Source organism: Dunckerocampus dactyliophorus, chromosome 2 (genome assembly GCF_027744805.1).
Source record: "Dunckerocampus dactyliophorus isolate RoL2022-P2 chromosome 2, RoL_Ddac_1.1, whole genome shotgun sequence".
Lineage (NCBI taxonomy): Eukaryota > Metazoa > Chordata > Actinopteri > Syngnathiformes > Syngnathidae > Dunckerocampus > Dunckerocampus dactyliophorus.
In genome coordinates this window covers 30,882,234-30,894,555 of record NC_072820.1, presented here as the reverse complement: position 1 = coordinate 30,894,555, position 12,322 = coordinate 30,882,234, and the positions used below count along the sequence as shown (strand labels likewise).

General features: G+C 39.3%; 1 protein-coding gene across 4 annotated transcripts in view; it reads right to left on the bottom strand.

The window, feature by feature from the left end:
* Positions 1 to 12,322, bottom strand: part of pald1a (phosphatase domain containing paladin 1a) — a 76,666-nt gene that overhangs the window by 54,144 nt on the left and 10,200 nt on the right. For 2 of the 4 annotated variants that reach the window (XM_054766621.1, XM_054766622.1), the window contains exons 2-3: positions 2,231 to 2,425; positions 1,938 to 2,040 (exon numbers count right to left, since the gene is read on the bottom strand). In XM_054766621.1, the coding sequence (XP_054622596.1) occupies positions 1,938 to 2,040; positions 2,231 to 2,412 (285 nt within the window). In that variant the 5' untranslated portion in view covers positions 2,413 to 2,425. Of the gene's footprint in view, positions 1 to 1,937; positions 2,041 to 2,230; positions 2,426 to 9,902; positions 10,099 to 12,322 lie in introns of those variants that run through there. The other 2 variants (XM_054766623.1, XM_054766620.1) reach the window with 2 other exon arrangements.

The window sequence follows — 12,322 nt, the reverse complement described above, 5'->3', positions numbered from 1 at the left end:
AACCTGTAGTGCAGAACATGACACATCTACCTTTAAAAGTTTTGCTTTTTCTTTGGGTTTTTTCCTGATGTCGAATAGGAAAAATGTGATGACAGCCATAGAACAGGGAATGAAACTCATGGGGTCTGGCTGCTCAATACTATATGAGCATTACAGTAATACTTTGCAACTTCACGATTCGAATTTTACAAAAAAATACATCCATCTATTTTCTCTGCCGCTTATCCTAATTAGGGTCGCGGGGGTATGCTGGAGCCTATCCCAGCTAATTTCAGGCAAGAGGCGAGGTACACCCTGGACTGGTCGCCGACTAATCGCAGGGCACATATAAACACACTCACATTCATACCTATGGACAATTTAGAGTCTCCAATTAACCTAACATGCATGTTTTTGGAATGTGGGAGGAAACCGGAGTACCCGGAGAAAACCCCCACACACACGGGGAGAACATGCAAACTCCACACAGAGATGAGATTCAAAACCAGTTCTTCCCGAGCTCCTGACTGTGTGGCCAATATGCTAACCACTCGGCCACCGTGCGGCCCCTCACAAAAATATATTGATTAATAAAGACCACACTTGATCGCCGGAACAACATGCTTTTATTGAACGTTTTAATTATCTCACAACAGGCACAATAATCCCTAACACGGGTTACTGTCGGCAAGCTAAAACTCAACTCTGAACCCCGACGTCACATCCTACCCTCTTCTCACTCAGCTTCCCTAGCACAAGAACACATTTACAGCAACACACACGAGCCCAAGACATATTCATGTCTTATTTCCTCTTATTATGTTTGCTATATTGAATAATTATTGAGTAATATGAGTGTAAAGGTGACTAGAGGGGTGTTATTTCATGTCTAGAGGGCTCTAATAATGTTAAAACCATATTCAGAAGGTCGTAAACAGGTTTTCTATGCTCTTTGAAAATATTCAATTTATAAATAAGGCATCCTATTTCGCGGAAATTCACTTGTTAAGAACGGGTCTGGAACCTAACCGCAACAAACCAGGAATTACTATATAATTGTTTACATATGACTTGCATACACAAATTTTTACCAGTTGAGCATGTAGCTCAAAGCTTAATGGCTTGAAAGTGAGCAGAGAGATTTGCCAACAAACTCTTACTTAGTCTCCATTATTCTTCATTATACATCTATTAGGGTGAGCAGTTTTGCTTTATTGTGGTTTTATTTAGTTTGATTACACAGTGTTTAACTGGGGTATTATGGCTTTTATTGTTTTTGTATATGAGAAAGTATGGCAGGGGTTTTCACTCTCTCGCTTCAGTTCTTCTTGCCTTTGACATAGCAGGTGCAAAAAAATGTTTTTTGTTATTTTTTGTTATCATATATATATTCGGCGACGGGTCGGTGACATCATCGTTTTCAAAATGTAGCGGATTTGCTTGTCTACATGTAAATGACAAGCCACCATTTTTAGATTTTCCCACTCTGAAAGCCACTTTCAAAAAATACCGTGTCAGGACACCCAGAATGCCATTTTTGTGTGGATGAAAGGCTGAAATTACAAATAACATAAAATACATAACTGGAGTGTTACAGTAGCTTAGCAGGTGTGAAAAAGATGTTTCTTCATTTTTCTAAAGCTGCTGCTGGCACTTCCCAGAGGCCCGCCTCGCAATTTGAAAACCCCTGATCTTAGTGACTTGTCTTTGTAGTGGTGGTGGTTTTTTTAAGGCGACATCAAAGCACTGATAAAAGGGTGACAACATCCCTGCTACAATGGTCCCACCCCTCTCATCCCCCGCTCATAAAACAGCGCATGACAATGTTCCTGCAGCCCATGCAATTTGAACGAGGTGAGATGACTCATTCAACGACGGTACGGTGTTAAGTCCTTGCGTGTGTGTGTGTGTGCGTGCTTGTGTGGGCATGTGTGCGTGAGTGGTCCTGCGTATTGTACCTGCACCAGGTAGTGCTCTGGCATGGTGTCTGATATCCGCCCGCGTTTGTAGTTGCTCTTGCGGATGTCATCATGAATCTGAAACTCCTGCTTGCAGTTATACCTGCAACAACACCACAAGAAAGCAGCAGGGTGAGGTATAGATAGATAAAGGTCAATTCAATTATTATTGACTGTTGACAAAGCCCGCACTGACAAATGAGATGATAACAGGGGCAAACACTGCAGTGGCCGGGGTGATCAAAGAGGATTCGCACCCAAATGAGAGAACGTGGATTCAAGGAGGGACTTACGTGATGACGACAGGTGCAACCTTGTTGGTGATAATCGACTTGGCCTTGCTGTTGTTGACCGTCTGAAAGGGGTTGGTGCTGAGCGAGTGCCGGCTGTCGGCCATCGTCCCGTTGCCTTGGACACTCTCAAGCAGCGACGTGACGGGCGGCGGTGGCGGCGCTGCGCTGGCAGTCGTACCCATGCTCCACACACAGCTTTAAATGATGGCACAACAGTCAGCAACAGTAAGCTATTTAAAGAAACTGCAACAAAAACTAAAAAGAATCTGGTGACCTCTTTGATTGCAGTCATGTGGAGAAATATGAAGAGGATTTGTGGCGCCTCCTATAGGTTGTGATCAAAATGCTATGTTTGTTTTTTTTCATTCCATGTGGGTGCTTGTCAGTCCCCTAAAGGTGTGTACCAAATTCTGTGGCTAAACACTCTAAAGTTACAGTGAGTGTTTTGCTTTCGGCTGTGTGAGAAATTGCACACCAGTGGCCCTTCCAATTGCAATTTAGGGACTACTGTCATCCCTCGTTTTTCGCCGTTAACTGGTTCCAGACCGACAGTGAATTAAAGTAAGATTCCTTATTTATAAATAAAATATTTTTATAGTTACAGTACTGTTCACGACCTTCTAAATACAGTTTTTAACATTATTAGAGCCCTCTAAGCATGAAATAACTCCCCTATAGTCACTTTAACACTGGTATTACCCAATATACAGTCATGGAAAAAATGATTAGACCACCCTTGTTTCTTCAGTTTCTTGTTCATTTTAATGCCTGACACAACTAAAAGTACCTTTGTTTGGACAAATATAACAATGACAAGAAAAATAGGAGTTACATTGTTTGGCAGTACAATGCTATAGCTATTCATGTAAGAACTAAAGTGATTTTGGTTATGATCAAGAAAACCATGGAAGTTGCTAGATATCAGCACTTAAATTCAACTCTTATGAGCTATATTTGTTATCATCATTATATTTGTCCAAACAAGTGTACCTTTCGTTGTACCAGGCATTACAATGGATCAATAAACTGAACTAACTAGCTAACGGAAAATAAGACATAATATAGACCAGGGGTAGGGAACCTATGGCTCGGGAGCCAGATGTGGCTCTTTTGATGACTGCATCTGGCTCTCAGACATTTCTTAACACCATAAAATGTGTTTATTTTAATTTGTTTTCCTGACATTTTAAAGTAAAACATTACAGAAACAGAAACATTACAAAATTCAAAATATGCATTGTAATGCATTTTAACCCATCCATTTTTTTTTCTAGCGCAATGCCAGCTGTCCTTCCCATGTTTTCCGTGTCAGACACCAAAACTTGATTATTATTGGGGTTGTCCCTCCTTTATTCAAACCTTCTTTAATCAAATAGTCAGCTAGCTAATTGTGAAGAGACAACCCTTTTGATGAAAAAGGAAAAGAAAGAAAGATACGGAGTAGGTCACAAAACCATGCAGCACCAGAAGTTGCATTAATGGTAAAAAGTTATTTATTATTGGTTAGCTTCAATATAACAACATTATTACAAAGAATACATTCAGAGACTGATATTCTAAAATTGCTAGTATTCCTTAAATACTGTATACACACATTTGGCTGTATTCGGTGTTAAAAAATATGATATGGCTCTCACGGAAATACATTTTAAAATATGTGGCTTTCATGGCTCTCTTAGCCAAAAAGGTTCCCGACCCCTGATATAGACTCACAAATACAGCCCGACTGATTAATCGGCGGGCCAATAATGACCAATTAATGAACTCTGTGAATATGTAACTGTTATTTTAACTTTTTTGTTGCACGGACGTTCTGTCGCTCCGTTCCTGTGTGTCTCTGTGCTGCACCCTGCCTGAGTACTTGGTCCCGTCCCTCACACACAAACACACAGACCAGCAAGGTGCAGCTCTAGCTGTCGCACTCACTCGGCTGCAGCAGGGAAGATGACGAGAGAAACAACGTATGTCCCTGTTTGATCTTCAGGATCGGGATCGACTGCCGATCCGCTGTATTTTGAAGATTGGATAAAATCGGCTTCTGCCACGAGATCGGGCTGATGCGATTGCTGTATACAGTTTGGAACTCTGAGCCACACTCCAACATGGTAGGTGCAGTAATGCGCCTGGAAGCTGGTTGCTACTCAATTCCCGCTACCCGCAAGAAGAAGAAAACGCAACACCACGATGCAGACATGTCCATGGTGTACCATGGTGAAGTTAGTTTCACGTTGGACGTTGGATATTCGGCTTTGTAGCTACAGCGCTAGTTCCCCCTCACTGTGTCTTGACTCCTCCGTCATGGTCCAGGGAACTCGCACGGGAAGTGCCGCTCTAACCGCTTGTTGTTTAGACTAGGGACCGTCAATAAGTTACTATTGCGTTGAAGAGAGTTTGTTAAAAAAAAGTGCCATATATTCTAAATCACACCACAAATTGATCTATAACCATGTCAAAGGATTAGTCCTATCCTAAAAGCATTTTGCACGGCCATTTTTTCCAAAAGTTCATTCACTTTTTGATATCAACATAGAAAAAGTCAAATAAAGTCAAACCTGTCTATAACGGCCACTGAAGGGAAACGGCAAAAGTGGCCGCTATAGACAGGTGGCTGCTATAGACAGGTTGGTGGCCATTTTGAATTTGTGTGCACACATATTAACATGTATTCACAAAAAAGACTGGAGCAAAACCAAGAGACATAGGGGAAATGCTCTGTTGACACAAACAGGTAGGTAAATCTAGGTAACAGCTCCGGTGAGGAAACTAGTAATATCAATAACAACAATGAACCGCACATTCGACGGCGCTGGCCTTTTATCTGCCACAAATGTTAACTGACCGCAGCTGCGCGGCCACCAGGTATGAAGCAGCTGCCTCTTCCTCCCCGGAGAAGGCACAGCCCGCCAAATAAGAGCACAGGACAGGAGACGCTCGCTCCTGTCCTGTAGAACGTCACAAATGTCCATCTTTGATTTTTTTTAAAACACAATTTTAAAAGCAAGAAATAAAAACATTAGTGAACGAGTCCGAGGATATATGTACAGGATACGCGTGAAGCAGTTATGAATGGGTGTGTGCGTGAACAATTGAGTGCGGAGGAGGTGCGAAGATTGTCGTAAACTAACAATACCATCGCTCCTTTCTTATTGAATGGGCTTCTAATCTCTAATTAGTCGGCAATTAATTGATATTTTAGATGTTTTATTCAGGTGTTTTGGCTATTTTAGAATCTATTCACGGCATCGCAAAGTGGGAAGATTACCGTTTTGGCCGTCATTGAATCTTTTCAGGGCGGCATTACAAAGTAAGAAGACGGCTTTTTTATGTCGAACTAGGACTCAGTAATTAAAGTCTACACACGACGGCTTCATTGCTTAAAAAAAACAAAACTTTTTCGGGCATGAAGCTTCTGCTTGAGTCGGCATTTTGGCCGCTATATGTGGTCAGATATTGACCAAGGGATACAAAACGGGCGGCCGCTGGCCGCGTTGGACAGGCGGCCGCTATACACAGGGTCTAATTACATTTTCTGTGGGGGATTTTTCAGCGGCTGCTATAGGCAGGTGGCCGTTCTATACAGGTGGCCGCTAAGACAGGTTTGACTGTATAATCTTCTTTATAACAATCTTCAATCTTTAGCTATGCTCAAATCCTCAGCTAATACCAAAAGCACAAAAGAACTAAATATGAATTATGCTATGTCCCGCGTAAGAGGAATTTTTTAAATGTCAGCAGCAACTCCAAAATACTTTACCTTAAACAGTATTTTTTTTTAGAAAGCAGAACCTCTTAGGAGACAAAAATGTGAGTAAAAACATCTTAATTACATTTAGAACTACAAATAAACTTGATTCATAGTTTGTTAATTTAAAATTGGCCATCATGTCATCAAAATAAAATAATTTTAATATTTTATCTCGGCTAGACAGTGTAATAATTACATCCATCCTTGCCTCCAGCCTCTACCTTTTATCTTGTAGTTAGGAATACTTGTTTTACGTATCACAGACTCGCTGACAGGTAAGTGACCGAGTCTGAATGAGGCTTGAGTGTAATGAGTAGTAATTTCATTAATATTAAAAAACATTTATGTTTTAGTTCCCGCTTTGTAAAACTGGGCCAGATCCACCCCGGTGGCATCACGCCTCGAGGATGTGAGGATCTCCACTATGCAGTGTGCGCCGGGAGTCCCCAAATACCAGAAAATTCTCCAACGACGCCAGAAAAAGTAGCTAGATTTGTCGTTAGATTTGTCGCCAGATTTAGTAACAGAGTTGCTAAGTTGGCAACACTGGAACTTGGCGCTTCCTTCAAGGACGCTTCTGCTCCGCCCCTCTTCTCTCCTCCTACATGCACAGAGGCGGGCAGGACAGGAGCCCTGCTCAAGAGTGCTGACACACAGTGTAGTCATGAGTGAGACATCCACATCAAGATACAAGAGAACAGCGCAAATACAGTCTATATCGATATGTTTGTTTTGATGTCGTGCTTAAAAGAAATATACCTGTAGATTTTTAAAATAATATCGATATATTGCCCAGCCCTAGTCAGGGCCCGTCAAGGAGAACATTCTAGTTTTTTCACATAACTTTTAGAGAGCGTGTTACACCATTTTAACGTAAATTGCATCTCTGAGAGATAAACAAAGATAGATGCAACTGTTAATCCACATGTCCACCATTATCTAAGACTATTATACAGTGTTTTAAAGTTGTGTAAATTATCTTTGTAAGATAAACAAAGATAGATGCAACTGTCATGTCCACCATTATCCAATATAAGACTATTATACAACATTAAAGTGAAATAATTATGCAACTGTTAACTCACATGTCAAACATTAATACAAGACTAACATAGCGTCACACTTCACTTCATACAGGGGCTCGTACATTCACAAATTAATGTCTTCATTATAATATATATCGGTAATATAAATATATACACTGCTCAAAAAAATTAGAGGAACACTTCGAAAACACATCAGATCTAAACTGGGGGGAAAATTATCTTGAATATCTTTCCTGATAATAAGTAGGTGATGTATTAGTAACAAAATGATGCCACATAATTTGATAGAAATGAAAATGACCACCCTATAGAGGGGGGAAATCAAAGACACCCCAAAAATGAAAGTGAAAAAATGATGCAGCACACTGGTCCATTTTGCTATTACAGCGGCAGTCAGACATTTTTCATTGGGGTGGCCAAGGTGAGACCATTACTCACGTAGGGGTGGCAATAAGTTGATACCTGAAATGTCTAGATGTCCAGTGAGTGGCCAAAGAATGACCAAGGGTGGCCACGCCCACCACTGGCCGCCAGGTAGCTCCGCCACTGTACAGCAGCACTTTCCGGGCAAGCTCCCAGCACCATGACAAAGCAGTCGGGGCACAGTGAAGGGGAACTACCGCTGTAGCTACGGAGCTGAATATCCAATGTCCAACTGAAACTAACTTCACCACGGTACTGTATACTGCAAACAAGTCTGTATGGTGGTGTTGCATTTTCTTCTTCTTGCGGGTGGCGGGAGTCGAAGGTGGCAAACAGCTCTGAGGTTCCATTACCGCACCTACCATGTTGGAGTGTTGCCCAGTTACGAACGCTATACGACAACCAAATCAGACCGATCCCGTGGCGGAAGCCGATATTATTATTATAATACAGTGGATCAGCAGCCACACGCGATCCTGAAGATCGGATCGGGACATTGCTAGTTATAATTTTTTTTTACGTTTTTTTTTTTAAGTCGTAATCTTATGAGAAACAAACAAGACAAAATAAAGTTGTCATGTCTGGAAAATTATGTTGGAGAGAAAGGTACAATATTATTTCGAAACATTCTGTGAATTAAGTCATAATATTATGAGGAAAGAAATGTACAGGAAGAAAGTTAAAATAGTTGAAAAAAACCCCCAGCAGAAATGGACAAAAAGGTGCAATTTTAGAATAAACTTCTAAAATGATAAGGAAAAATGTCATTTAGTAGTATAGAAATATTAAAGAAGAAATTTGTTATTCTTTTAAAGTTGTAATATTATGAGAAACCAACAAAACAAAATAAAAGTTGTAATTTTTGGAAAATGAGGTTGAGGGAAAAGTTCTAATATTTTGGGAATAAAGTAAAAATCTTAAAAGAATAAAGTCATATACAATTCACAGGAAGAAAGTTGAAATATTGAGATATTTTAAAAAAAAACAGCAATTAATTAATTTTATGAGAACTATGTAATATTATGGGAAAAAATGTCACTTTAGTATCATAGAGTTAAAATTTAAGGTGTAACATGATAAGAAACATACAAAACAAAATAAACTTGTAATTTTTGGAAAATTTGGTTGGGGAAAAAGTTTTAATATGATAGGAATGAAGTCATAATATTACAAGAAGAAAATGTATGAAGATTATTTTAGAAGAGAGAAACAACACAAATGGAAAAAAAAACAATTGTAATCTTACAAGAATAAAGTCAAAATGTTAAGAGAAAAAAACCCAATTTTACAAGAATAAACATGTAATATTATGAGGGCAAATAATGTCATTTTAGTAGCATAAAGTTGAAATATTAAAGAAAACTACTTTATTTTTTAAAGTCGTAATATTATGAGAAACAAACAAAAGAAAATAAAGTTGCAATTTTGGGAAAATTAGGTTGGGGAAAAAGTTATAATATTATGGGAATAATGTCCAAATATTATGGGAATAAAGTCATAATATTACGAGAAGAAAACTGAAACAGTTTAAAAATGAAAAAAAAGCTGTAATTTTACTAGGATAAAGTCAAAATATTAAGAGAAAAAAGTCATATTCTAACGGGACATAAAAATAGCAATTTTACAAGAATAAACACTAAATATTAAATAAATTTAAAAAAAACAATAAAAATGGGTAAAAAAAAAGGAAAAACAGAAGTTCACAATAATAATATGCTTTTTCACCTATGTCACAAAGCTGAGATGCAGTTTTTTCTTGAAATATTCTTCTTCATAGCATATCTACTGTTCATTTGTTGCTTTACAAAATATCAAAGTGCATCGCTGCATCCTTTTTCAGTTATGTGGCCCTTGCTGGAAAAACAACTGGACACCTCTGCTGCAAGTGAGCACAAATACTTCTTGCTCTCCAACACAAAATAGACGACTTATAAGAAGACTGCAAAAGCAACAAGTTGCACATTGCTGGTGTGGAACGAGAGGCTATCCAAGAATGCGTTTGTCGGAATATAAGAAAAAGCACACAACAAAAGTAATATTACTAGTTGCAATATGGTTGAAATTGACTTTTAAAACTACAACAGTCACTACTCCATTGTTGTGGCTGGCCTTCCCAAATATTGTCGCACGTTTGCCTCACTGAATCATCTGAATCAAACATCTGTTTTGAACCACATGAAGGAGCACGGTGGTCGCGTCTTCACTAAAAATGACTGTTTGGACAATAAAGATATTTCAAAACACATTTACAGCTGTAATTATAATACTGTGAAACCGTCAAACCATGATGTTTTTGGCCAAGGTTATCATATAGCCAGACTCTCATACCGGCCCATGCCTATTTCCAAGAGTCATCAGTAAAGTATATTTGAATCCTCACCACATACCAAAAGCATCTTCAAGCCTAAGAACATGAAAGAAAACATAGCAACAATCCCCTTAAAACGTGTTATCTTACGTGAGACTAGCATTTCCCGACCCTTTCCTGCGCTGCTTGTTGTCTGCCATGGTCCCAAAAAGAGTGTGAGAACTTGGCATCACATCCGTACAGAAACCTTCCCTCTTTTTTCGCCCGCCCACATCCCGAGCGTCTCGGAAGACGTCCCTCTTTTTTTTGCGGGATATCCAAAATGCCACAAAACGTCTTTTCAGACACCTCTATTTGACAAAAGGGGGCGGGGGTCGACTCATGCGAGACGTTTCAAAATCTGTGCGGAGGAGGTGTTGGCCGTGAGAAAGAGTGGTACATCTGCTGGCCACATGGCAAAAAGTTCAACTCTCTTTTTGTGGTGACGTGAGACTGGTGGTCTATACAGCAAGGAAGCATGCATGCAGTGGAATTGGGAAGTGCTAAGAATGTTAAGCTATCCTTATCTTTATGTATGTTAGGTGCACCCTCACATTTACTACACTCTCAGCACCTTCATGGCAAAAATGTACACTGCTATCAAATCATCACACATTGATATTCTTTCTGCTTTGGTGGCTTTGGTGGCAATTAAGAGTCTTGACATGTCAAAGATTTACAACCAAACAGATTTGATGGTGTTAGTATTTTTTATGTAGTGCCCCATACTGCCTCTGGGCATCTTTGTGGCAAAAAACGTCTTTCATTTTTACACTTTTTAAAAATCTCACAGCCATGTCACGATGAAACCATGCATTCTGTAACGTCAGCATTAGAGCTGCAACAATTAATCGATGAGTCCACAGTTAATTTGGTATTTGATTCGTTGTTTTTATTTTTATTTAAAAATGTAAAAATCCAAAATAACTGTTTGTGTTTGGTTCATACTGATTTGTTCCATCTACAATTAATCAAAACAACAAGGTTCAGATTAATCGACTACGAAAATAATCAGTAATAGTCAGCCTTACATTTTGAAGAAAAGTAGAGATTGCATATGACATTTTTACTGGATTCCACCAGCCGTTTTCTTCAAATCTATGCTTTAAAGGCTTTTTTATTGGCCTGCAGCACATTCTAAAGATATAACTTAATTTAACAAGAAAGCAAAACAAAAAAAACAACAGCAAAAATTGAAAGATCAGCAGCAATTTTACAAGAATAAAGTCAAAAGGTTAAGAGAAAAAAATTTCGAAAAAAGGAGAAAAGGTCCTAATTTTACAAGAATAACATCATAATATGAGGAGGAAAAATAACGTCATTTTAGTATAATAAATTTGAAATATTACAGAAAAAAAATTGAAGTCGTAATATTATAAGAAACAAACAAAACAATGAATAAAGTTGTAGTTTTTGGAAAATTAGGTTGGGGAAAAATGTACAAAGTTAGGAGAATCACGCAAAAAATATTATGAGAATAAAGTCATAATTATGAGACAAAAATTGTGTTTTCCGGTTGTGACTTCGGCTTTAGCGGAAGCTTGCGCTCTATTTTCTAGTTTGACAGCTCAAACAAAAATAAAATAAACGTTACTATGAATCAGACACTTTCCCTATGGTAAGTTGACTCGTAAGTAGACCATGCTCGCACCTGGCATGTTCACGTTAACTAGAAAATGCCAAATACTGCAATTACATCTCCTGTGCATGCACGTTGGGACAACCACCACTGATTTTAGCATGCCAAGGCCTGACTGTAGTGAACAGCGTAGCAGCCGGGGCGGAGGCATGGGCAGAAAATAGCCCTGAGTCATAAACATCCTCCCGTAGAGCCAATGAAGGCAACTTATCAGAGAGGCCGTTTGTCCCCATATGTCAACCGAAGTGGTGCTGCACAGCTCACGGGGCCAGTAAAAACTTCCTCTGGCAACATGGAGCTGGATTCACACACACACAAAAAAAAATTAAGCATTGCTTTGGTATGAATGAGGTAAACAGCACAGCGCTGCTCTTGAGTGTCCCCTTTATTCCTGGTGGAATAAACACCATGGCGACTGGACCCTCCTGCCAGCATCACTCCATTCAGGGAGGCCCCCATTTAAATTCACCCAGCGTCCCAAATTTGGTTGCGGTGTCGTCTTTGGACAAAAAGGGGCGCAGACAGGAAAGAGCACGCAGCTGCAGGATGCATCTGTTGGTGGGCTGAGGAAGGATGCAGTGCACTCATCAGAGATGCAGACCTTCAAGAGACACCCTCCTCAATCTTTCCGCGCCGCTTCCCATACCAAGATGTGGAAAAAGTCTTCATTTGTGGCCGTATTAGCATTTTAGACAATAATGAGCTCATAACACAAGACATATTTGAAATGAAAACAGCTCAAATCTAGGGGCGTCACGAGACACCCAACTCATGAGACAAGAGAATGCATGAGAATGGGTCCATGAAAACAAGACAAGATGAGATTTTAACATTAATTTTAAGAAAAGTACAAAAAAGTAAGTTTTTATTTAACTGTGTCACAAAACAATGC